The 27470-nt window shown below is 41.6% G+C and overlaps 1 protein-coding gene and 1 long non-coding RNA gene across 3 annotated transcripts in view; one reads left to right on the top strand and one right to left on the bottom strand.

Annotated features, from left to right (window-relative positions):
• Window positions 1-9194: 9194 nt before the first annotated feature.
• On the bottom strand, window positions 9195-14788 carry LOC309449143. The gene is made up of 3 exons (XR_014185910.1): window positions 14711-14788; window positions 12184-12333; window positions 9195-9339 (listed from the first exon to the last, which is right to left on the bottom strand). It is a non-coding gene; the product is annotated as an uncharacterized lncRNA (long non-coding RNA).
• A 6643-nt stretch (window positions 14789-21431) lies between these two features.
• Window positions 21432-27470, top strand: part of LOC309436474 (CD99 antigen-like) — a 30084-nt gene continuing 24045 nt past the window's right edge. For both annotated transcript variants that reach the window (XM_082045680.1, XM_082045681.1), the window contains exon 1: window positions 21432-21783. In XM_082045680.1, the coding sequence (XP_081901806.1) occupies window positions 21447-21783 (337 nt within the window). In that variant the 5' untranslated portion in view covers window positions 21432-21446. The remainder of the gene's footprint in view (window positions 21784-27470) is intronic.

Genomic DNA, 27470 nt, shown 5'->3' on the forward strand with positions numbered 1-27470 from the left:
ACCAAACACTCAAAAATCAAATCCAAATTAATCTCAGCCATCCTGGGCACCATTAAATATTAATTACTTGGTGGCCACTAGACCCATATTGATCTGAAGTACACACTTCTGCCTCATGTGTTCTGGTACTCACTCAGCCTAGGAGGCCTCTTGAGGTTATGTAGCTCTCCAGTACAGTCATGGATGGGAGGGCTGCAAGTACCAGTGCAAACAGAACACTCGGTGGTGCCCTGGTCCTGTAACAAAGCTGCAGGCAAAGCAAGAATATTTGCAGAACTTTCGCTTACACACCTTTCTTCTCAGTATTGTGGAACAATTAATTAGAGCAGCATGAATCTAGAGGAGTTCTGTTTGAAAAAAAGCTTCACTGAAGACAGAAGAAAACACAGAAATTCAGGTCTTAAAAAAGAGGAAACTCCTAGCTGCGAATAAGATGTCCTGTATCTACCAATGAATACAAGTAGGAAATAACCTAACAGAAGTAAACAAGTTCTTAGTGAAAAACCATCTCTAGGTAATCTTGCAAAGCTAGATCAGGTTTACTTTAGTAAAGCATAAAAAGCCTTTCTCAAAGTCAATAACATCTGGTTGAATAGAACCTACTAGGAGCCTTCATTGATGCCCGCTGGCAGTTGGCAATACTATGTGAGATGAAGGAATTCATAATAACCAAAGGAACTTCTAAAACTATGTTGTCCTTCTCAGATATGACAAGGTATGTTTGTAGAAAATCAGAGGAACAAACCTCTATAAAAATTATCTCTACTGACCCCTGCAGTTAAGGGCAAGCCCACTGGCAGATCTTGGAGGAGGCAGGGTGGGAAGTCAATTATGGGGCTTTTATCTGTTCATTTAATTCTAAGAGACCAACACATTTGCATCCTTTCGAAAACCTAGATGCATCATGCCTGCCACATTACTCACATGAGAAGAAAAAAGTCTTCTGTCTCAAGGATCTTTATGGAGTACTTAAATGAGTAGGGACAGATGTTATTTTTAAAAGTAAGCAAGAAACTTCAGGGTGTGGTATACATACACATGGGGGAAAAATTACAATTATGACAAACTGGAGATGGGTATGAATCACTGAAAGTTATGTGCTGGAATGCTGACGGCATAACCAAGAACTTGAAGCTTCCAGAAGAGGGAAGCAAAGAATAATTATCAACGTTTTGAGATTTCAAAGTAATTCATGAACATTCTTCACTCCTGTGCCATTTTTTTAGCAGTCAAACCATATCAACGACAAGTGGAGTGACCCTCTCTCTAAAAAGTCATGATAGTGGCTGAGATTGGCTGTGGCTTCTTCCTAGAAGTAGTTGTTAGTTTTCATCACTGAGTTGAGCAAAGCCTGAGGAAATTCTTGGTTATGAGATTCATTCTCTCTGCAGTCTCGGTAGTTCATTTATAACCACTGCTCTGCTCAAGGGCTGGCTGTTAATTCTACTCCATGCAGCTTTGCATGGAGTCTAGAGTCGATGTGACATGTTGTTTACATAATTCAAAAATCTGTATATATTTTTTGTCTTAAACTTCAGCTTTTGGAATAACGTGATTAAGGCACAATCTAACTTTTTTTGTGAATTACTATTCTTTATTTCAATGGTTTCAGAGAAACAGCTGAATACAGGAACCGTGAATGTTAACTACAGAATACAATAAGACAAAAAATACACTTAGAAAGATCTTACGATTTTAAGCCACTACAATGTTGTTTTTTTTTTTTGTAATCTAATACTTATTTGATGATCAGAATAAGGCTGTTCCTGAGCAGCCTGGCTAAGACTACTTCAGCAGTGAGGGGTGGACTAGGTGATTTTACCAGATGCCTTCCAACCTCAACTCTTCTGTGATTCTGTGTTTGCAATGTCAGACATTTCATTATAATTTTAAAGGGGTTCATATTATAAACACTAAAGAGACCTATTGTTTTCTGTTGCTATGTGCCAGCCATTTCCCAAACACTTTCCCCTGTGCATGAGTGCACGCACACACACTCTCACACACAAACACACAAAGATGACCCCCTTATCTTGTCTATATGAATAATGACTTGGGTATAATAAAAAGCACAACTGGAATTTCTTTTAAATGCCTGTGTCAGAAAGATAATGTGAGCCAATATGAAGATGGCATTTCATTGTTTTAAGTCAGTGACAAATGTGAAAAGTATGAATGTGCCTGTCTCAGAATTCTCTCAAAAGCAGTTCATTATGCACATCTCATGTGTCATGTTTCCACCAAGGAAGCAGGGAGATCTGAGAAATAAGCCTTTGTATGCAAGACCACTACCTCCCACTTCCACAGTGGTGATGCCTCTCTGTGGTTCTGTGAGAGGCACAGTATTACAGAAGACTCTTAGGACACCAGCATATGCTTTAACTCACCACTTTCCCAAGCAGCCACGTGTCAACATGACTTGAGCAGATCACCTGTAGAGCCTGGGTGTTGTGAACCTGAAACACAGTTAAGACAACAGTTGATTCCATTGCACTATCTGCTCTATGGAAAAGGTAAATCATACAGTACAACTTGCATTTAAAGTAAGTAATCATACCTCGCTGTTTTTCAAAATGTCTCCTTCATGGTCTCTATTAACTTGCTGGAGCCACTGGCTTCAGCACTCTAATGAAAATACAACTGCTAGTCCACCACGTACCACTAGTTGTAGGGTGACTCTTTCCAGCATTTTCTTTCTGCTCTGAGCACTGTAGGACTAGGAAGAGTAGCCCACTTGCCTTTTATTGATCAGATTGTGTGTATTTTACCAGGAAGATAATATCATGGAAATCGTTTTGAATGCAAATACCTCTGTGAAGCACACTTGAGATTGTAGTGTACTTGTGGGGGACAGTAGAATGGAAGTCTTATTCATATACAATTAAAAAGTTTTGTTTTATTAAAAGATTTTACAGTATGTTCAATATACTGACTGCCCAGCAAAGAAAACCTGCAACAGAGAGAATACTAGGTCAAATTACAAAAAATTTGGAGTTCAGAATCCATAGGTATCATACTAAATGCCAAGATGATACTTTGAGAGAATATAATACATCAATTGAAGTTGTTTCCACCCTCTTTTTATAGAAATCCTAGGCTATCACAAAACTTGTCTCGTAGGTAGATGCTTTCTATTTGTAAAACTGCTGAGAGTCAAGGATATGCTAATGAAGAATTTCTCTGCCAGAACCACAAGCCTCAGGAATGAATGGCTTGCAGGGAGGGGTGAGCAGTAGTCAGGAAGCTGTGAGGAACATTTTGCATTTGTTGATCTTTGATAAATTAATCTTACCCCTTTTCCCATTCAAAACCAAGGACACTATTTCAAATTCTCGGGTTCTGCTAAATAACACAGAGAAGGAAAGGTCACAACCTGAAACCAAATGTCTTTCAGCATTTTCACTAGCAGTTCTCTTTATCTGAAAAGCTACTCAAACTGTTTAGCACAGCTGCTTACATGATATTACTTATTTCCTTGCTATGTAAACTTAAATGCTAATTGAAGTTGGCCATAAAGAAAATGTGCCTGTGGCTAAAGGAAATAGTCTTTAGATTATGGACTGAGTATTTGCAAATGAATATGTATCTCAGACATCAAGACTAACATTTCCTTGATGTATTACGCTGTGCATTGCAGTGCTTCAACATCAAAAGTATACAAAACCCACTTAGCTGGTCCCTCAGCAGCAAGTCTGTGGCTCTAAATGCTACATTTGTTGAGCCTTCCAATAAACTTTTCATATTTAGCATCTGGAACTGCATCAGCTTCATCTAGCTCTTCCAATAGCAAGCCAGCAATGTGAATGCAGTAATCTTTTTGAAAATCATCATCTGTTAAATGGTAGGTTGTTTAATTTGACACATTCAATATATCCCCATGGAATGTCTTACACAATGACATCTACCTAATTTGCCACTCATCTAGTGAGAGTATTCACATGTTATCATTTTACTGAAAAAAAAAACCAAAACAAAACCAAAAAAACCCAAAAACAAACAAACAAAAAAACAACCAACCAACCAACCAAAAATCCGTTCTTCTAGCTGCAAGGATACCTTTGTTGCTTGAAACTGCTTAAACTCTTTGTGTGTCCTTTTTTCCTGAGAAAACAAAGCAGCATAAATGAACAAGGACCACAACATTAAACAGGGCAACCAATGTTTGTCCCTTGTCCATTCACATTAATCAAGTGTTAACAATGCATTCGTAGTAAATATTTATGGAATGCTTTCTCTTGCGTCCTGGGAACACACTGTACTTCTTAACGCACAGCTAAAAGCCAAATGTTTCTCTCTGACACTCTACCATACTATTAAATAGTTCTTCAATGTTTATGTCTATGTATGAAGAGAAATTTTCTTTGTTAAGCAAGAATAATTAATAATAACCAATAATAATAATTATTAATAATTACTAATTATTAATAATAATTACCAGTCCTTTTTACAAATGTTTCTTTTTCCATGCAAAACCAGCTGTAGAATCACTGTAATTTAGCTGTTCCCCCCACTTTTACAGCAGATTTATTTATATTTCTGGCATACTGATGATCTGAATACACAGGTTTCTGTTGTAGTACAGGCCAGCTCCATGAAGAGGCGTAAACACTGGCCCCAGGAGACATTCTGCATTTTACGTAGTGACTACTTCATGTAAAACACAGAAACAGGCCAAACAGCAGGAACATATCCCCTGACCTTCCCACCAGGCTAAAAGCTCCAAGCCTACCAACATACCCCTTCTCTATCCCTTCTACTTCTTATACCCACGAGTGTTTTGTTGGAAGTTTTATTATAAGGCCTTGAAATGTGCTTCTCATCCATCCTATCTTCAGGCAGCGAAGACACACACTATGAGGAACAGTAGGCATCATGCTATCTTAGTACTCCTGAATGATTTTGGAAGCAGTACAGGAGCAACCTACAGAAAAAACATAAAATGTAGAAGAATACTCTGCTTTCTTCCTTAAGTAAATAGAAGCTCACATCCATGTTATTTTCTCTAGAATGAATTTCCTGCACAGAAATAAAAATTAAGTCTAAACCAAGGTGACTACATTCTAACTGTGAAAACCTCTTTTCCAGGACAGGAAGGAAATGGGATGATCTCCAGACATCTGTGTGAGTCATAGCGCACTAACGAAAGACAGATGGGCATGCTTATTCTCTGTGACTTTTTTAACTTCTCATTTGGTGTAACTATTCTCTTAGCTTTTTCCTTAATAACACTGACATGAGGTGAAAACAGCAACAGGTCCCAGGATGTTTGATTTAGATTTGCTATGATTTGTACAACTGTAACAGATAAATATTTCAGGATTTTATGGATTAGGACCAGATAAAGATAGAGACTTATATAAACCCGTGTTTAGGACTCCATTTCCTTGAATCACATTTTAAGAACATCATCTTGAGGAGGGGACTAGAAAAGCTTGGAGTCAGCGCTGTTCATACTGAAAATCTGCCAAAATCTTGTCTGTCATTGTTTCTTCAAAATGTATTTTTGGTAATGTGTTTCACTAGCCTCAACAATATCAAACTACCAGAAAGCTATGCATGCATGGAAGAGCTGGAGGCCCAGCAATAAGGTTTAAATATGATTTTCCATTAACTGAAAGAAGATCTGATGAACTGCAGTGGAAATGGGCTGCTATTGCTTGCTGGCACCACCAAGAAGCCAGGCTGTTACTTAATAACCTACTATCTAAGAGCAGTATTTTTTTATTCTGCCCAGTGTGCTGCATGCTTATCCTGGAAACACAAAACTAGCCTACCTGCAGTTTGAGAGAAGAAAGGCTGTATCATACAACCGAGAGTCCATTGAGCAACAGATCCCCTTCCTTCAGTGGCAAGCCCACATTTGGACAGAGATGTTTATTATTTCCTTCTAAACCCATATATGATGGAAAACAATAAGAAGAGGGGGAAAAAGGAAAGGAGAGAGAGGAGAGAAGAGGAGAGGAGAGGAGAGGAGAGGAGAGGAGAGGAGAGGAGAGGAGAGGAGAGGAGAGGACTGATTTGTCCACACCATCAGGTGGCGATAAATGGATTTTATTATCTGGATGATGTCTAGGAAGAACAGAAATAGAAAGCATCTCCACTGCCGCTATGCTTGTCTTCAGCACTCCTCACAGAGGGACTACTTGCAGCAAGGCTAGGGACTTAAATGGTCAAGATGCTTTACAAACTGCAGGGGCTGTAGAAGCTTGAGCTTTGTCATACACAAATACTGCAGCAGGGAAAGAAAGAGTACCTTCAACCTGGCAAGACTTATTTATTTGGACTTCACTGAGTGTACAGTCTTAAATGGATGGTACATGAATTCTAGTTACCTGGTCTTTTTTGGCCTCTATTAATATATAAATCATAACCCAGGAAAAGATTAGCAGCTGTTCTCAGAACTGACAAGTGAGAATCCAGTCAACCAGTGTAGTACTCCAGGTTTCTGCTAGTTAAAAACCTCTCAGAGACTTAAACTGATACAAAATTAAAGTCTCACAGTGGCATAAAGCAGCAAATCTCCTTCCAAGGGCATAATATCACAGAATCACAGAATGATTGGCATCGGAAGGAACCTCTGGAGATCATCTAGTCCAACCCATCTGCTAAAGCAGGTTCACCTAGAGTAGATTGCACAGGAATGCATCCAGGCAGGTTTTGAATGTCTCCAGAGAAGGAGACTCCACAACCTCTCTGGGCAGCCTGTTCCAGTGCTCTGGCACCCTCAAAGTAAAGAAGTTTCTCCTCATGTTTAGATGGAACCTCCTGTGCTTCAGTCTGTGCCCATTGCCCTTTGTTGGGCACCACTGAAAAGAGTCAAAACCCGTCCTCTTGACATCCACCCTTGAGATATTTATAACATCTATAATAAAGTAAATATATATAAAAAATATATCATATAAACTGTTATGCTTGGCATTGTGTTATTCAACAGACATTTAGTCAGTACCAGCTAGGACTCCAGGAATGTTCACTCTTAACTGAGGTTTTGAGGCTTTGGTCTGAAGTCTTCTACCACATCCAGAGCATGCAGAAAACATATGAGAAGTTAGCTCCTCCACACTGTCGGGATGACACATACTCCAAAGTTGCTCTACTCCCAAGCGAAACTCTTTGGAAGAAAGTTCAGTGTTTGTTTGCCCAGAAAGTTCAGGCCCCTCCACAGCTGCGGCTGGGGGCTGTGCACTGCCCAGCGCCTGCCCAACACAGCTGCCTCTGGCCCAAGCACACAGCCGGCATCTGCCGGGGCGTGCGGCAGGAGCACCGAAATACCGATAACTAACACTTGCCACTCACACCCTTGCATTACTTCCACTTTGACTTAGACAAGACTGCCTCTTTCTGGTATTTTATCTTGCCATACCCTCATTTCCAGAGGGTATTTTTTCTGACATGTTGATTTTTCTTATTTAGCATTTGGTCTTTTGACGAAAGTCAGCATTTGGTCCCCAGCAGGCAGTTTTAAGACAGCTGAAGCGCTGTCTTAGCAGTCGCAGATGTGCTGGTTATATCACACAAAAGCCACTTTGTGTCATGACTGATTTCAGATCCTCCCTGTTTCTTATGCAGAATCCAGCCCTGCTCCCTTATACATACAGAGAATTAAATTCTGTGCTTTATTTCCTTCTGGCTTTTCTGCTGGGACAGAAACTGGTTCAGAACAAGCAGAAAAGCTCAGGAGGCAACACAAAGATGTCAGGAACAGGACCCACCCTGCAGGAACCCTTTGCATTTCAGTGCATGACTGTCCCTGGCATTGAAGGGCCACAGGAGCCAATCTTCTTGCCATAACTGCACCCAGTCAAGGGCTCTCTTTTTTCTCCCTTTCCCAATGAAAGTTCCCTGCTCAGACAAACACTGGCTTGCACTCTCCTGCCAACATTAAATTTTTAGATTTCTGTGCTTTTCTGTGTGTTTTTGTTTTGATGAGAGAAGCGGCATCTCTGTCAGGTGTATGAGTATCTCTAATAAATCCGTGTTATCTACAAGGGTCCTGACTAACATCTGCTGAAGGATATTCCTCTTCACAAGTGCAGCAGGTGTTACAGACTTTTTTCCGGCCTTTGCACCGCTGTAGCCACATGCATGCAAATATGTGATAATTGTAAGGCAAACCTCAGAGGAGATAAAGGGTAAGTACAATCACCTGCCCTATTTATAGGCTTGTTATTCTCTAAGGGAAACTAATGTACACACAGGTGTCCTGTTCCCAGAAAGCCATACTCATTATGAAACACAATTCAAATATGAATAATTAACCTATTTTATTGTATCCAATTTGGGGCAAAACAAGACTACAAATAGGAAGTAAACCCCAAACAAATACATAGAACATACTGAAACAAAGACTTCACTTCCAGATCAATTCTGATGAGACAACTGTCTTGCAGCTTCTGCTGCTATGAGTAAATCTGGCATATGTCTCCTTTCACTGACGGTGTCATTTCTTGCTTTGGTGACAGCTTACTATTCACATGCTTCTTTGAATATTTTATGAAAGCAACATCAGGTGTGTCAAAAAGCATTCTATATGGCTGCCTCTGCTATCATAAAGCAACTCTTCTGGGTACTATTTTCTCCTTATTTGTGTAGGTGGACTCTTTACAAAATAACCATGCCTTCAGTTTTCGAGCATCTGTGACTATAGTCCATGGAGATAACCCACACAGGACTAGAGCATGTCTTGATTTCCAGTCACCATGATTATGGGACCTCCTGAAAAATGCTGCAGCTCCCTTCCATGCCTAACTTTCCAGGACAGGTGTATATCTGGCTCTTCACCTGACTTCAGTGACCATACTGAGATGGTGCTAAGTGGTATATCTGAAGCCAAGAGGTGGGAATCTCTCAGGTTCCCATGGTAGAGACACAGCTTGGGAGACTGCTGATGGTATTTTTTTTATCTGCTTGAGAAGAAACTTCTATAAGTAAAATGGGTTTAAGGAGTTGCTCCCACTGCTCTTCAAGAAGTGCATGTTTTCATAACAATTCAGCTATGTTTCTGTTGCACTTAACTCTGTACATCTCTGCTTTCCCAAACACAGACAGCAAGACTAACAAAGATGTACTTTTGAGTGGTGACAATGTAATCTGAATTTGAGACATTAATACTGCTTTTTTTTTCCAGGAACACTGGAAGAAAAGTCCTTGTACTATCTCTAGTACATATTAAAGAGCAAGTGATACAAGTGCTGAAAAACCTTAAGGGTGACCCCCTCTGCCACTGCCGCCTTCTGGACTGGTGTCAGTTTCGGTCCTGCTGCCACTGCTCTAAGTTTCCTCAGACTGCAGCTCCATAACACAGCTCCAGTGCCAGTGGACACTTCTGGGTCCCTGTTCCTAAAGAAAACAAAAACTCAGCTTGGCTTTGCAGGTGAGGATGTCAGCATATCTTCTTAATCCAACATGAGGGCTGGCTTCCTTCCCCAGTCCGTCAAAGGACCAAGTGCCATGACCAAATCTCTTTTAGAGCTTTCTTCCAATGTGCACTTTAATTCAAAGAAAAAGCGGCACTGATTTTTTCTTCCTGTTCTTCCTCATGACAGCAGAGGCAAACTTCACTCAGCCAATATCAGGAACCCTGCCTCAGCCCTGTCCTACTCTGAGATATATTTAAGCAGCCAGCCAGCTGCTTTGAACAACTGCACAATGTTAAAAGCAAAGCAAATACTTAAAATTCTATGCTAAGCCTGTAGAAGTAATTAGAGAAATTTAATCAACATAAAAAGTCATGGTGAAGATGACTGTTTGCATATGTGCTAGAGAAAGCAAAATCAAAATTATAGGTATTCTAGCATAGTGTTTATGAGAGAGATACAGAAACAAACCAACTAAGCACTATGGGACTGGTCTTAGAGCTAAAAATCTGAACATTTTTTTCTTTAAATCAAACATTTTGTAACCAACTGTTTTTTGGGACTACTTTTGTTAGTAAGATTCACAGCAGTTTATGAACAAAGGTGCAATAGCCCGCAGCTGGAATTGCCTCATATTTTTCTAAGTTGCTTTTTCATACTGCATTTAGTCAGAAGACGACAAGTCCAGTGCAACAACAACAAAAAAAAAAGTCAAAATTTTCAGCTTCAGTTGTTCACAGTACAAACTATGCTGACCTTTTCCAGACAATTACATAAAACAGCAATGATAAGCAGTAGGGATCCCTATTAAAATACAACCCACGGCTTTTGTGTGTGTGCATGCCTTCTTTTTGGCCCACAGCAACTGGCTGCACTGAAAAAGATTTTATGAAGAAAAACAACAGATATGATAAATTCCAACAGAAATCAGCTTCCAAATATGCAAGCATAACCACAGCTGATTCCAGCATTCACTTAATTCACCAGGGATGGTCTGAGACATCCTTTATCCTTTATGCTCAACTCAAACTGGGCAGGCTAGTAAAACCTTATTAGTCTATTTCATGAGTCATAGGCATCTTTGTTCTGTGTGTTTTGCTAAAGGTTTCCTTTATCTGAGGCTGGAGAATGCGCTTTGTAAAAAGTTTCAACCTGTGTATATGTTCTCTCTGGCACAGCTCATGTGCCCTGCCCAAGAGACTGTGATTTCCTTTACCACATATTGCTACAGCTGAAATCAGCTGAAAATCTCGAACAGGAAATCCCTTAACGTGACCAACAGAGTTGTGTTTGGGTAGTCCCTGCATTACAGCTTCCCAGAGATCCTATTGCTCATGCACTGTGCCTGCTGCAGATCCTGTTCCTCTTTCCCAGTCTTTGCAAAGACATGCAAGTAACTGAGCAGGCCTTTGGTTGCTTGTGTTTTTTTAAAACACAGGCTAGAAAGGTTGTATGTTAACAAAGAAAGTGACTAAATCTAGCATTTAATGTTTGCTTGTTGGATCACCAGGACAGTGGTGGCAGTTGGGAAGTAAGTATGCTGGCTGGGTTTTTGTTAGGAGAAAGCACCTTCCTATGGAAAAGCAACCTCTCCTCCACAGTTTGGAGATCAGATTTCAGCTCGCTGCCACTCCTCCTGACTTCTCTAGCAAGAGCAAGCATTTATGAGACATTCCCCAAATATCACACGAGGATGGCAACACAAATGAACGATTTTTTTTCTTGAAAACAGACTCAATGACACAATCAGTAATGTACACACAGCCACACAGAAATGTGTCTGTCGCTCCTTGCAAAAATTAAGTCTTTCTTCAGCTTCCGAAAGAATGCACTTGTGAGGATACATAATTAATTATTTTCTTCCACTCTCCATTCTCTATTAAGGAATGTTTCTGAGCTCTTAAAAAGCTCGACCCAAAATTAATGTTGCTGGGTAAATCAAGGGTCTACAAGCCAGATGCCTGAGAATTTGACTGAGTGATCAAGTGCTGATTTTTACTTTTCCATAAGGTAAACTAGAAAACTTGAACAAGGATGTAAACTTGAACTTCTTGTCTTCAGGTTTCAAGTGGTATTAGCTGAATAACTGACTATATATATATATATATATATCTCAAATTAGTTGTGTGTATAAGTTTCACTTTTTATACCTGAAAAATCCTTTATATCATTATACAAGTGACTCACTGAAGAAATGCTGATAGCTGGGGAGTATACTGTGATTTATTCTGGTAATTAAACATACCTGGAAACCCACAGGAACTACGAATGTGCTAAATGGCAAAAGGTTTCAATGCCTTTAATTTTCTAAACAAATACATACTTTAAGTCATGCGATAATCTGCAAGAGTTGTATAAAATGTTAAAAGAAGTTATATAAATTATTATTTGTAAATACAGATAAAAAGGCATGTGCCAGAACAGCACAAACAAGACATTTAGCTGTTGCCAAGCAAGGATAATAAAACAGTAGAACTGGTGTGCTGAGCTGATGTTTTCTTTAAACCCCATTGTGTCAAGTTTAAAAAGTGCACTGCAAAAGCACTGGGCCAGAATAGAACTTGTCAGGTCCGATGCATGTTTGTCCAGTGCTTCACACTCCTCGTGCATCCTCTCCTGACCAGCATTACTTTTGAAGCAGAAAATTCATTACCATAAGACAAATAGATAAGCAAAGCTCGATTTTCCTTCTCATTAGCCAGCTTTAGGATGTGAAAGCTAAGGGTGGTGACAAGAGTTAATGCAGCAGAGAAAAATACTGTGGGTCTGAAGGTGTTTCAAAACATTTCCAGCTGTGCTTAAGACAGTGAGGAAGAGTTTCTTCTACCTGCTTCTTCTCAGTGCTGCCTTCAGAGGCACGGGAGAGGAAGTGGGTGAGGAAGGCATCGTAGAGAGTGGCTGGTGGAAGGTGGGGTAGACTTGACGTCACTTTTGCACTTTTGAAGTTAAACTTCTGGAGATCAATGGGCTGTTGTTGCTATGTCAGAGAAACAACATATTGTAAACATCTGTTTTTTCCAGTGATGTCCATTTTGTGCCACCCAGTTCCCCCAGCACTGGAACATGACACAGCTGAGGCTCAGTGTGCTGCATGCTCCTGCTCAATGCACAGCCTCCGCGAGGATGTTGCAAGAAAGTTTTGGTCACGCTTTCAGCTGTGCTGACTTCAGCTGCAAAGGCTGAGACATAGCCTTCCTGGTTCTGTACCCAGGAAGACAGAAATCATGCAACTTTTATGCCACCTGTGGTCTGCTCAAGTCATCCACTGCATCAGCATTGGCTGCATCCAAGGATGGTACCCCAAACACTTTAGCTTGTTAAGAAAAACAGAGCTAAATTTTTATCATTTTAAGGGTGTCAGTTCACTTGTAGAGCTATGTAAAGAAATAGAAGAGTCTGAAATTTTCAAGATCACAAACCAGAAGTAGAAACAGGAGTCTCAAACTGCTAGTCTCCCTGTGCATATCACTACACAATAATTATCTTTACTCAAAATGTGGAAAATCCTCTTTCGAACTTTTACACAAACGAAAAATCCTTTTGTGCATTCTGTACTCTGATATAAAAGGCAGTGGCACTTTGTAGGATTTGGCTACTTTAATTAAAGGACAGCTCATTCCCCGTAGCCACACTCCCTAACAGAATATTCACAGAGAGAAACTAAGTACACGTTTCTCTACTTTTCTGCTAAAGTTCATCTAAATCAGAGGCCACAGGTGTTCCTAGTGTCCCATTACACAGGAGTGTCCTACAGGGACCCAAGCTAGCAGGAGGCACCTGAAGAGAGTGGACTGAGGTGGCAAGTATATATTTGTCACTCAAAACAGAAATGTACACACAATTAGTTCTTGCTAATGAGCAGGAAGAAATAAATTACACATTTCTGTAGTATTTTGTACATTTAAAAATATTGCCCCTGGCATATAGATCAGCAGATGTTGACTGGAACTGTGGACAGTCTATAGTAAAATACATAATTGTGGTAGAAATGCCCTGGACAGATGCATAAACTTTACCTCTCTACTGAGATACGATATGATGAACATGATATGTTCCACTTTCTTAGCTGGTTTTACAACACTGAAGTCTGTCACTGCACTCAAGAAAGTGCAGACTGAAGCGTAACAAACCTTCTAAATCATTAGGGTTTGGCCTGGTCTTGCCCAAGAAATGACATACAGCATAGTCAGTACCAATGCAAGACCTCATCGATACACACATTCGTGCTTCTGATCCCTCCTCCACATCTGATATCACTATGTAGTTTAAGCTTCTTTTATATCTTGGTGAGCATAAAGCTTCAGATGTCACATTACAAGGGTGTGGGGGAACAGTCTCCACATGAGTCTTATCTCAACGTGGTCTCCTCTCTGATTCCACAGTACCAGACATAGCTGGGGGTGCCTGGAACTAAGGGCAGGGCAAATTCCTTTGCTGGCTCCTGTCTATAGCTCTCAGCAGACAGCAAGGGATTTACAATTACCCAGATGCAGAAGGAGACGACACCAAAATGGAACAGTATATGAGGAAAGAAGGTGAAGCAATGATAGGAAAGGCAAGCAGCAATAGCTTTGAGATTTTGAATCTGATAATAAAAAGCCCCATATGTAAAAATCTGGCCCTATATGTAAAAATCCAGCCCTATCAGGATCAGTGAGACCTCTCTCCAGTTCCCTGCTTCGCCCCCTCCCCCCAAAAAAAGGCAGGAGTATTTGCTTTCATTTGTTTAAGCTTTCTGATACTACTCTGGGCACTTAGGAAAAGAGCAATGTAAAAATAAATGAGTCAGAAAAATGGATGTGGGAATGACAAATGCATAAGCTACTTTTTTTCAAGCGACGCTTGCTTTCTGCATTTCTTAAGTTGTATGGAGAAGTTATTCATAGCTAGTGTTCCCAAGGCAGGTACGGTTATGCTAGCTTGTTTTATGAACTCAAATTTTGTGCTCTTAAATGGAAAATGCTGTATTGTTTGATTTAATGACTTTTCCCAAACTGCACAGACAGGAAAAGTGGGTGTTCCAGCCGCGTGGTTTGTATTTCATGCACATACCATTTCTCCTTGTATTTTTTCTTTTTTTTTTTTCCTAAATTTTGTAACGCAGTAAAAATATTAGATAATCAAGAACCTTATAAGTCTACTTCAATAAGCTGCACTTCTTTATTTTTTCCTTTAGATAATAAGAGGAAAATATTAGAAGAATCCAACATTCTGAATGTTCTTGCTCAGCATTATGGTGCAGATCTGCCCCCCCAATCCCAGCATTAGCAACGAAGTCACATATAAATAAGTAACTTTTTATTCATTAGAAGTCCTTTAAGGAAATAATAAAACAGAACTTGATTTAGGCTTACCGTATGCCTTTCTTTTATATGTGTTTTCTTTTTTTGTTTGGTTGTTTTTGGTTGGTTTTTTTTGTTGTTGTTTTTGTTTTGTTTTTTTTTTTTTTCCTGCGAAGGCAAAAGGGCAGAAGAGGAAAGGAAACAAATTAATAGAGAATTGGAGGAAAACCTGTTTCCCTCTCTAGTGTGGAACCCACCCCCCAATGTTACTCCTGCCCTTCGATTGACTTACTGACTTCAAATCACCAGTTTCAAAAAAAAAAAAAAAAGTTCAAGTATGAATCAACTGATTAATTTGTGAAATGTAGTAGCACTCACTGTAAATTGAACCATGGAATAATTTAAACTGCTTTTGGTTTCTTCTCAGCTGGACCATGACAACAAATTGGCAATTCCTCAACTTTTGGGTTTTTTTCCAACTCAGGCCAGTATCTCAACCTCCCCACCGTTCCACCCTTCTCTCCACCACAGCTGCAAGGGAAAGGATTCAAACAGTCATCTTTTGGGAACCACGCTCAGGAAATAACTTTGTTCACCAACAAAATCCATGAGGACAGCCACGCAATTCTGTGTCATGATCTAAAAACAGCTCTGTGGGCCGAGGAGGGAGCCTCGTGAGCTGGCTAATCGGCATCACTGAGCACAAATACCCAGACTGTCATCTGCTCCTAAACAGATGATGATATAAACTGCAAGAAAGATTGCAAAGCAGGAAATGCACTCTAATGCTGGAAACTATTATTTTAAGAAGAATTATAAAGTTTTCAAAGGGAAATAAGAACAATGGCTTCCTACCCACCTTTTTAAGTACCCAGCCATTAGGGAGGCATTTACCTATTTGGATTTTTTGTTCCAAAGACCATGCATGACCAGCAATGCTTTTAGTTCTGCTGAGTGTGAAAGAAGATTGATTCTGGGTATTCCTCATATTCAAAGCATTGCAAATTTTCTGCTACTGTTATTTTGCATTCATTTATATAGCTCTGACTTTTTGAGAATGGACAGTGTTTACCTGTCCTGGTGCACAGGCAACAAATGGAGTATCTTTCCACACCCTCACATGACTTAGTGACTTGAACTTCTTTGGGTCACTGACTCCATTGCCAGGCTACACAAACATAGAGGCCACCGTCTTTCAAACTACCCCTGGGCCTGAAGCATTCATTTAAAAGTTTTAATCATAGAATCACAGAATGGTTTGGGTTGGAAGTGACCTTAAAGAACATCTAGTTCCAACCTCCCTACCATGGGCAGGGACACATTCCACTAGATCACGTTCCACTAGACTACGTGTCATCCTATCACTGCACTCCCTGATAAAGAGTCCTTCCTTATCTTCCCTGTAGACCCCTTTAATGTCAAGTGCAACAACAGTGCTCTTTGTAGCACACTGGAGCAGCTGCAGCTTTTATTGTGCAACACACGACTAAAATGGCTTATACCTGTCTGCAGATGGCTGAAGTTGCCAATGGCATTTTCCATAGCATCCTAATGAAGGATTCTTATATGGAGATCTAGATGAGAAATACAGAGATGGTTTTGTTTTGTCAGTGCAGCTCAAATTTTGCCCTGATGTGATGCATCTAGCATGTGTACACAAAAATCATTTTGAACAAAATGCCTTCACAAATGGCTGCTAAATTCTTGCCATGTTTGTCAGATCTGTTGCCCTCTTACAAGAATCCAGCTACACCCTCAATATATTTATGAAACCGAGCAGTCACATAACCCATGCTACGTAACAGAGGTGGACATAGAAATCACTACCACAAGTCTAATTGACAGCCTTCCTGTATTCTACTGATGTGTGCATAAAAGCATAGCAGAAGTTCCATATAACTGAGGAAGAATATGTTGGGGTTGTTGCAGGCTGTCTTTGCTTGAAAGAGGTTATGCAGGAAATAAAACATCCCTCTGTTTCTGATAAAACAGAATAATGTAAAAAAAAATTTTGTTTTGTTGATCAAGAAACTGCATGTTCTATTATGGAAATACATTTCAAATGGGATCCATGTCATATAAGATACAGCTACTTTTTAAATAACTTTTACCTAACGTTTCTTCAAATGTAGATTAGTGTGCAGAAAAAATGATATATAAAATCATATTTCTCTTTATGAACTGTTACAAAAAAACACAGTAGACTTTGGATGTAGAAAGGTCTTTGGATAGTCTACAGGAAGTGTAATCAATTTGTGTACAGATGTTACTGGACGATAAAAAGAACAAAAAAAAAAAAAAAAAGGAAGTATAAAGCTATTTGGAGTGAATTTGAAAAGGAAACAATAGCCAGCTGATAGTTAGAGTAGGAAAAATCTCTATCATAGTAGAAATGGGATGACCGTTGAAGAAGATGGGCTCTCAGTTACCATAGACCTTGATGCCCCACTATCCAGGCTGGTGCTCTAAGTCATGTAGGCATCCTGCAGTAATTGCTGCTACTGGAAGGGAAGAAGTGGTACCAACCGAGAGAAGGCAATTACAAAAGGAAAAGCTGAGACTAAGACCAAGTAATTGGCCTTTGCAGAGATTGTTCAGGATCTATACAACCACCTCAGAAACTTCTTTCTGAAACAATCTTGGGGATTGAACAAGCTCTTTGTAGAGGAATCTTATTTGTTTCCTCAGGAAGAAACCCTTAGGCTGCAGTGTCTTAATGTCTCTTCTGCCGTGGAAAGCAGAGAGCATCAGTAAATAGCCCACAACAGGGGAGCCTGCAAACAAAAAAAAACCCAAACCTGGTGCAGTTTTTATAATCCTTAACAAAAGATCAAATCTGTGTTAACTATGTTTGTACTACATGCTTTATATTTCATCCTTTAAACAAAAAAAATCACCATTTTATTGACTGACTATACTATATCAGTTTGCTTGTGGCCCTAAAACTTCAGTGTGCTGCCAAAATAGTATTACGCTTATTCACAGGAAGCTTTGCTGGTGGAACTATCCTCTTCTTCTCACAGATCAAGTATGAAAACATTGAGAGAAAATAAGGTTTCACATGTTTGATTTTTATTTAAAAAATAAAGATTAAAGCAAAGCTTTATATCCTCACAGCAAGAAGAAACATGAAGATCAGAAGATCATGCTTTCACAGATGCCATGACAGAAACCAGCACTGAAACCCTGCCTTTCATTTTCATTTCCAAATTATTAAAAAAAATAAGAGAAGCTTCTGACAAATAGTCTTCCAATACATGCTGTTAGATGAGGCCACAACATCAATACATTCAAATATACTCCTTACATGTGAGTATTCTTGGCGTCAGAAACTGCACCTGAAATAAAAAGAGTCATCGCACACTATTGCCAAATTCTGGTGAACAATAAAAGCAAAAAAGGCAATGTAATTTCCAGGGTTATTTTTGTACTCATACCAACTTCGTAACAGTAACCAAACATATGTGTGCATCAAAGACCAGCTTTTTACTACTGCTAATACTGCCCACCTCCTTACATGTGAAATGACAAAGCCTGGCGTTTTCTTCTAATCAGAGTTCCACACATAGAAGAGCTGGTAACCACAATGAAACTCATTTTCACAAGATGTCAGAGAAATCTTCAGATCAAAAGGTTAGTAAGACTGAAAAAAAAATAAAGCAAACAAACACAAAACAAAACAAAACAAGACCAAAACAAACAAAACCACAAAACCCACTGATATTAATAAATCTGGAAAATTTTTTAGCCATAAAGTGGCTGGTGCCAGCAAACTGTACCCCTGCCTTAAGGGCTGAACCAACTGGAAATCACCATCTCTTGTGCAAAGTGCAGTTATCTCACATCTTTTCTAACAGGAGGTTGCTTTTACCTCATCTGAAGACAGTTACTTTGACAAAGACTGATTTTGGAAACAGGAAGTTACAGGGCCCTGATCTGACATGGTAATTCCAGTGAAATAACTAGTCTTTCACTGTTAGTTCTGCAATCCTGGAAGGAAACGAAAAAAAAAAAAAAACAAACAACAACAACAAACGTGGTTTGGCATGGTGTGATTAAATAGAGAAATGTACAGTACTCTGAAGAATATTCATTCTTGTTCTTTTTGTCAAGAGATCAACTTCTTAGATGATGCTTAACAATAGCTATAAACAAACACTGTTAAAGAACATCCTTTGAGCAACATTAATAATTTCCTATGTTGTGCACATAGCATTAATAACTAGACCCATACTGCTGGGTTACACAATTCAATCTACCTTCTAGGCTTGGAGTTCAGAAAACAAGGAAGCTGCTTACAAAGATCAAATGTTGTCTCCTGTCATGGTTTAACCCCAGCTGGCAACTAAGCACCGATGAGGTGCTCATTCACTCCGCCCTGGTGGGATAGGGGAGAGAACTGGAAGGGTAAAAATGAGAAAACACATGGATTGAGATAAAGACAGTTTAATAAGTAAAGCAAAAGCCATGTGTGTAAGTAAAGCAAAAGAAGGGATTCATTCACCACTTTCCATGGGCAGGCAGGTGTTCAGCCATCTCCAGGAGAGCTGGGTCCATCACACGTAACAGTTACTTGGGAAGACAAACACCATCCCTCCAAACATTCCCCCTTCCTCCTTCTTCCTCCAGCTTTATATGCTGAGCATGACATCATATGGCGTGGAATATCCCTCTAGACAACTGGGGTCAGCTGTCCCGGCTGTGTCTCCTCCCAACATTTGTGCACCCCCAGCCTCCTTGCTAGTGCGGTAGTGTGACAAGCAGAAAAGGCCTTGGCTCTGTAAGCACTACTCAGCAATAATTAAAACATCCCTGTATTATCAACAATGTTGCCAGCACAAATCCAAACCATAGCCACAAAAAAGCTACCATGGAGAAAATTAACTCTATCCCAACCAAAACAAGCACAACTCCATAAACGTTAATGACTGGAAAAAAACACCTCTAGCTGTTCCGGCCCTCCTGCTTACAGTCTTCAATAGACTTTCCAGTACTACTGCTGCAATACTCAGATATTTTAAGAGAAAAGCTTATCCTTAATTTAAAATACAGCATAATTTTAAGATTAATTATGTGTACATTTATTACTACAGTTAAGCTCTTTATTACCTCAGGTTAAATCTAAAAATTACTTGACTAGGCACTGGCAAGGATGAAGAAACATTACCATCAATTTATGAACTGGTGACAGTAATTCACAAACTCTGTGACTTTGCATTTTTCTAGCTGGCATGGTCCCACAAATGCTAGAAAAGAAGCATAGACCTCTCTGGGGAAAGTTTAGGCCTACAGCCAGTGAATTTAAGTCAGCTGCACGTCTCCATTTACCTTCTAAATCACATGCTGCACATCACCGAACTACAAGATGTCTCAAAAAGATGGAGATGGACCCAATTTCAAAGTAGTTGCAGGGTCACCATCTTGCAAATGACTGAAGCTGGGGGCTGTTTGTGTGTTGGGAGAGGCATCTAGCAGTAATAATTTGAAACTCTGTGCCCCATCCTTTCAAGTGGTAAGAGTCTCTTTCATGGGCGGTTTGTGGTTGCAGAGATACGGTGATTTCAAATTGGGTCCATCTTTTTTAAACACCCTGTAGATATTATTATTATTATTGAAAGGCTGAAGGAGCTGAATCTCTTTTGCTTGGAGAAGAGGAGACTGAGGTGTGACCTCATTAATGTTTATAAATATATAAAGGGTGAGTGTCATGAGGAGGGAGCCAGGCTCTTCTTGGTGACAACCAATGATAAGACAAAGGGCAATGGGTATAAACTGGAACACAGGAGGTTCCACTTAAATATGAGAAGAAACTTCTTCACAGTGAGGGTGACGGAGCACTGGAACAGGCTGCGCAGGGAGGTTGTGGAGTCTCCTTCTCTGGAGACATTCAAAACCCACCGGGACACATTCCTGTGTAGCCTCATCTAGGTGTCCCTGTTCTGGCAGGGGGATTGGACTAGATGATCTTTCGAGGTCCCTTCCAATCCCTAACATTCTATGATTCTGTGATTCTGTGATTATCCAGTCAATGGCAAGTGGAAACAGCATTTGGGAGAGGCATTTTTGTCATACATGGCCCTGAGCAGCACAACTCAGCACAACTGCATTGACCTCAACCCGCAGCAGCAGTGCTTCAGGCTGCTACAACAGCACCTGGGGAACGGACTGGCCCTCAAATCACAGCATCTGATACTGGATGCAAAGCGGCCATTGGAAAAGGACTTATAAGAAAACAAGATCTTTAACAATCCATATTTCCACACCTGCAGAATTAGTTAAGAAAACTCAGCACCTTACTGTGCACGAGTTTTACATTTGTAGCCTTCAGCCATGGGCCTGGTGTAGCATCGCTTGCAAATACAAGATTCAAAGCTTTTTTAAGGATTTTCTGTCCAACTGAAGAAAAAGCAAGTTTGTTATGGTCAAGATTATTAGGTTTCCTGGTGTGTTTAGTGTTGGGCAACTTTTCTCCAGGGAAAGCAGGAAAAGAGAGGGCCTGGGTGAAGAGAGGGCAGTGGTGCAGGAGTGTGCGCCTCTGCTATTGAAACCTGTGGCTGGTGTTCAAGCCCTGGAGCTCGTTCCATTCAGAAAACGGGGCTCTTTGGTCCGGTGCCCCCTTTTCTTTTTTACACAGGCGTGGTCAGGGCTGAGCAGCATCAACTTGCACGTCCCGCAGCCCTGCTCCTTCTTCAGCTCCCCAGAGCCAGGCCGACTCCGTTCGGCCCCCACGGGAAACCCACAGCGCGACGCCCCCAGCCCGCCGGGGAACGGGGCTCCGCCACGGCCTGCCCTTCCCGAGGCGGTGACAATGGCGGGTAACGGCCCGAGGAGAAGCCGCGGCGGGCAGGAAGGCCCTGCCCCACACCGGGAGGAGTGTCCCCGGCGGGCCGGGCCGGGCGGCCTCGCCCTCCTCCCCCCCGGCGGCGGGCTGACAGCGCCCGAACTGACAGCGCGGGGCGGGGGCGTGTTCGGCGCGGCGCACCCAGCCCCGGGGCGCGGCGCGGTGCTGCCCTCCGGCCAGGCGGGAGCGGCTGCCGAAAGCGGCTGTCAGGGAGCGGGCGGCGTGTGTGTGGTGCGGGCAGCCATGCGGCGCTGGAGGCTCCTTCCCGCGGTGGTGCTTCTCGCCGTCCTGATCCCTGTCAGAGGTGAGGAGGGGGCGGGCGGCGGGGAGCGGTCCTGCGGCGGAGCCTCGCTACCCCGCCGGGCTTGGGGAGGGACAATTCCCCTGCCCTCCGTCCCCGGGGCGGGGGGCTCAGTGCTGCCGCGGGGCACGGAGGCGGGAGGGGGGATCGGGGAAGCGGCCCCGAGGGCCAGAGGAGCCCGGGGGGGAACCGGGCGGGTCCCCAAGCGCCGGCTGCCCGTGTCTGTCCCGGGCAGGGAAGCGGCGCTCTCTCCCTCCAGCCCTTTTTTTTTTTGTTTAAATTATTTATTTGGTGTTTTGGTTGTTTTTCCATTTAACTGACAGGAAAAATGTTGCTGAGCTTTCTGCTCACCTCCCGCGCTGGAAAGCCTGTCTTGTTTTGAATCTCTGGATTGAATACGTGCTACTCGCCCCAGTAGGGCCCTTGGGTACACGGGAGGGGAACCCCTGGAAGACGAGGGGTTTCGGGGCGGTGGGGAGCTCTGCTGGAGCTCGGCTTCCATTTTAGGAAAGAACGCGGAGTTACGGCAATTCCAGGGCAACAGATAGTTGCTCACCAGAAAGTCTGGTCACACAATAGCCTTTAAAAGAAAAAAAAAAAATCACTATGGCAAGACTGCAGGCTAAAACACACCACTGTATTTTCTGAGAAGCTTCTTACGGCTTCAGTATGTGCCAGGGACGATTTTCTTGAACCTTGATCAAAACAATGTGTATGTAAGAGCACGTTGGTATGTGGTATAAGGAAACAGTTTGGGCAGGGGAGAGAAGTAGCAAAGTTCCCAATATCAAGCTTTTTTCAGGAGGAAGACTCCTAAACTAGAAAATGCAGTGCAAACTGTCATTCCCCATTTATATGACTTATTTCTAAGAAACTTTTTTTTTTTTTACTATGTTAATAAGCATACCTGATGCTAAGCCTAGGTATTTTCTTTCTGGTGCTTTGTAAAAGTAATACTTCAAAACTTAAATATCTATCTTTTCACTGTAAGCGACAAGAAAAAATGCAATAATATCCTCTCCTAGCTTTGACTGGAAGCTGTAGATACTGTGTGCAGGATGCCAGGTGAGCCCAGTCTGACATTAAGCCTGGTTTAATTCAATTCTTCTGCTGTGGCCTTATTGTGGTCTTAACTGCTAGGTTAGCAAAACTGAGCTCTTGGAAAAATAGTACAATTTACAGTAACTACAATTAAAACTGACAGATGTTTCAGACTGATAACACTGAGATATCCTCTTACGACTTATGTGAAAAATTTGCTCCTTTATCTGTACCTCTGCAAGTGTTCCTCACGGTCATGGACAGCAGGATCTAATAGTCTTTCTAAACTTTATGCCAGAAAGTTTGGAGGTGAAGAGTGTCTGTCCAGTTTCTGCATCACTAGAGGGAAGGTGCACAAAAACTGCCTTCAAGGGTTTTGTTTCAAATTCTGAGGAAAATGATACTACTTTTTTTAACACATTGCTCTTTAAAAGCTGGTTAATTTACCTGGGTACTGGTTAATGCCAATAATATGAACCAATTAGAAAGGTTATAATTAGTTTGGACATGTTTTGCTTAAACAAAATGTATAAGAATTTGAGAACTGTTGAGAATGTTAGCCTGGAGAGGGTGGGGCCCTCCAGGGGAATGTCAGATTTGTGGTGGTGCAATCTTAAATTAAAATAAAGGCAAAACCTGAAATACATAGTTTTGAAAATTAAAATTTCACTGTTAGTAAGCACCCTGTAGTCTGAATTTGCAGAACTACTATAGAGAGTTAAGGATCTTACTTTACAAGCAATTTGGCTGTTGTGTGACAGTTTGGAGGTGTCTGGTTTCTCTGGCATGGCTTGCTTTCACAATTCAAGCAGATGTGTAAGTGCCTCAGGACTAAGAACTTCATGTGGGATCATGCATTTTAGACATGTGAAAGCTGTTAGTGTTAAAACAGTATTCAACATATCATGAAGATTTGAATGTATTATTAAGCAAGGGCAAACTTTGTTATTTGAGCTTGCTTAGAAAAAGAGCTTGCAGTTTTAACCTCAAAACTGGTATTCAAGTGTTGTCTCATTTGCCAAGTATGAGCTCTGCATGTCAGGCAAAGCTGGAATTTAGATATCATTGGGGCTGGATCCAGAGGAAGGTCGCATGTGAGATTTTATATCGTCACTTTCTTTAGGCAGTCTAACAGTTTTCCTCTGTGGAAGAGTGGGATCTTTCCATTTCTCTCCTCCCGTGTTTGATCTGGTGCCCATCAGGGCCTGTGCTGAGATGATTCAGCTTGATAAGTCAGCAAGTGACTAATCTGGTGCACTGAGTTTGCTCTGATGGGTGTCAGAGCCAGCAAGAGGGAGTGGCAGGGCTGAGAATCACACAGTGCAAGTGAGATGGGGCAGGGGAGGAGGGCAGGACCTTCTTTCTTTGCCTGGTTGGGAGGTGTGAGACCAGCTCAACCAGCTTGCAGCTGCAAAACCACCATGTTAGGCCAGCATCTAATTCTAGGCATCTGCTTTTCTAAAAAAAAAAAAAACAAAAACAACAACAAAAAAAGTATTAGGCAGGAAATCTGTATAATTTATATTAAGAGAGTGGCAGGCGAATTATAAGAAATCATACATTATGAGCAGCAGAAAACTGCTGCACGCAGACATAAGGCTCAAAAGTTTCCTTTATCTACTGTAGAAAGATCAAGGCATGAAAAACTGCTTGCTGAGGGTCTTGAGTTTGGACTCTGGAATGTATGCTTTAAGTATCCTTTGTAAGAACTGAGTAGAACTTGTTCTTTGAAACACTGTTGCCACAGGAAACAGTTGTGGTAGTAAATACCAGCCAGTGAGCAAAATGCACACTGGAAGCTGGTATATCTATGTTGTAAGATCAGTAGCCTAAAGTGATTTACAAGTGGAGAACCCTTATTCGTAAGACCGCTGTAATTACAGGGCTGTGGGCAAAGAGAAGGAAACTCTTGACTTCTTGTAGAGGCAAGTCAGTGTTGAGAAAAATGACTAGTTGGGTGGAAGATGGTGAAATGACTCTGTAATTCAGTAGATGGAGCTTTCAGCTGGGGCAGAGTTGTGGTGCAGGAACTCATGGAGACTGGTCTCTGCTTGGTAGGCTCTCGAGTTGTTTGACTTTTAAATCCCATTTAAAAAACAAACAAACAAAAACCATAAAACCCCACACAACTTTCAGTTGAGCAGTTCATTTTAGTAGCAGTGCTAGTGTGCATGTATGACAGTGTGAACTTGAAAAGTGTAGCATATGTTTCTTCATCAGTTTCTTCTAATTTGAAATGGGTAAGAACGTTTTTTATGTGTTGGTTATTTATATAAAATGGCCACTGCACTGCTACATCAAAATGACATCACTGCAACAATTCTTAAGCTTTCCGTAGTTACGGTCATTTAACTTGGCGAGAGTTAAGCATGACTCAGCCTTCTGCCATCCAGCCAAGACCAATTTCAATATTTTCCTGATGTTACTCTGGTGCATGTGATGGGGTCGCCTGCACTTGAGAAAGGACTCTGCTTTAACTCTTGCTGTCTTGAACCCCTCACTGCAAACAACTTGTATTTCATTCGGTGATGGCTGTGTTACTGAAATGCAGTAATAATAGCAATATTTATCAGTTAAAATCACCTTGCCAGGGGCAAGTTTCTTTCTTTTAGCCAAACTGCTTTTCCGTGCTCTGGCATGGGAACCTACTCTTTAGAGTCTAATGAACGTGTTTTGAGAAAATATTATGAGCAGAACAGTCTCAACTCAGGGAATTTTTACTTAAATTAGCTTATTATCAGTTAACACAAACTTCTAATCATAGATTTGGGAATTGAGAGAAAGAAAGCAATCAATCAAACCCCTAACATCCTCCCAGTTTCTTACTTTTGGCTTAATCCAAACACCCTTACCTGCCCCATCTTGGCTTCCCTGTTTTTTGCTGCTGGTTGTGCTCAGCCCATCCCTTAGTCCTTTGGTGAGGTGATGTGCAGATCAGGAAGGTCAAATGCCTAGTGGTTTCTTTCTGCTGCTGCTGCTCCTTGCTTTTAGCTTCTCAGTATTCCTGCCCCACTGAGGTCACTTATAGTCCCTCAGACCTGGCCCTGCCCTGCTGTGGGTGCCCCACAGCTGCAGTCCCACAGGGGTGTCCCTGCCCTGATGAGGGTGGCTCATAACTGCTTAGGGACATGTACATGGAATCTCTCTTGCCCAGAGCACATCTCCAGCCACAAGTCCCCTCTGCAGTCTCTCCCTCTGCAAGTCTCTCAGACCATCTCATGGTGCGTCTCCCGTCCTTGCTGGCTGATGCTCTTTCTTACATGTGTGTTCAAGCAGAGACACTCTGCACTTCTCTGACCAGTTGAAGTTTTGGTGTGCACCATCAGTGTTAGTGCCAACCAGACATGACTGTAAGTGGCATGGGGAAGTAAAAAAAGATTATTTATCATAAGTAACAGCACATACTTAATTTCATTGCCACTTTTCCAAAGGCCACCATTGCCTAATTCCTGGTCCTCAAGTGATAAGGACTCCTTCCTTAGGTATTCCAGTTGCTGTAGGAAGATAGACGTGAACTTGTGTCTTGATTCTGGTGTCCCCAGGGCTGCTGCTACTTAGTCACCGAGCGGAACTTGGGATATATGGTTTTCTGCAGGGCTGCTATGACAGGTTCCTACCTTTCTGTTACCTAGCTCCCTCTCAGCTTCACAGCGGTGAGATTCCATTTTCCCTGAGTGCAGTTTCAAATAAGCCACTCTACCATTGCACCTTTCAGATGCCTGGGGATTAGAGAGAATACAATACACCTGCTTTGCTCCACAATGTTTCCCTGATTCTTGGACAGCTGTAGTTTTGAAATGACTGCTGCGACCTGAACCTAACCAAGGCTGCATTCCATCATGCAAACAAATACATTTGTTTGTTCCGTCTGTAGGCACTGCCTACATTTTCATTCCAAGTAGAAAGATTTCTAGCAACCCATTGCTACCTTTGCCACAGTGAGAACACAGCACCTGCCAGTGTTGCTGAAGAGGAGAAAGATGATCTGTTATACTTGCCAGGCTTCTTCAAACTTCCCTTTCTCACATTGCACATACTGGTTCATCATTTACACTTTCCATGCCTGTTGAATCATTCCGCAGATCTCTCCTTGCCTAGTTGCTTGAGCCATGGCTTCCTGAGACAAGTCTAAGCTGCATTCTCTGCCCTGGTACATGAACAACAGTTTTGTGGACCCACCTGGCTAAAAATAGATTTCCTTTGTGCTCACGCCCTAAACCTATGCTGGCAAGTTGAGCTAACTGGTCAGCCTGCTTATTGTGTTTCTCAAATTCAGATGGGTTGTCAGAACAGTATGCGTTCTGGAGGCTGGGGCAGGAGAAGGCAGTGGTTTAACCCAGCTCTGACTCTGCCTTGTGCTCACAGCTCCTCAGCTGGCGATGCTGCATCTCCGAAGGGCCTTCTGTTTGACTTAGTCATACCCTCTCCTTTTCTGTTCAGAAGCATATATAAGTCCCAGCATCTAGGTCAGGGGTGTGCAAATTTCCCATTCTTTCCATGCATTTTTCCCCAAGATTTACCATACTGCTGAAATCTTGATGTTATCTCTGGCCTTGCTGTTAATCCTACAGCATGTTCCCTCCAGCATGGTACATAGTAGGTCATTCCTTGGTCAACCGGTGCCCCAGTAGGTTATCAGTCCCTGCTAA

The sequence above is a fragment of the Streptopelia decaocto genome (genome assembly GCF_964273445.1).
Source record: "Streptopelia decaocto genome assembly, chromosome: 1".
Taxonomy (NCBI): Eukaryota; Metazoa; Chordata; class Aves; order Columbiformes; family Columbidae; genus Streptopelia; species Streptopelia decaocto.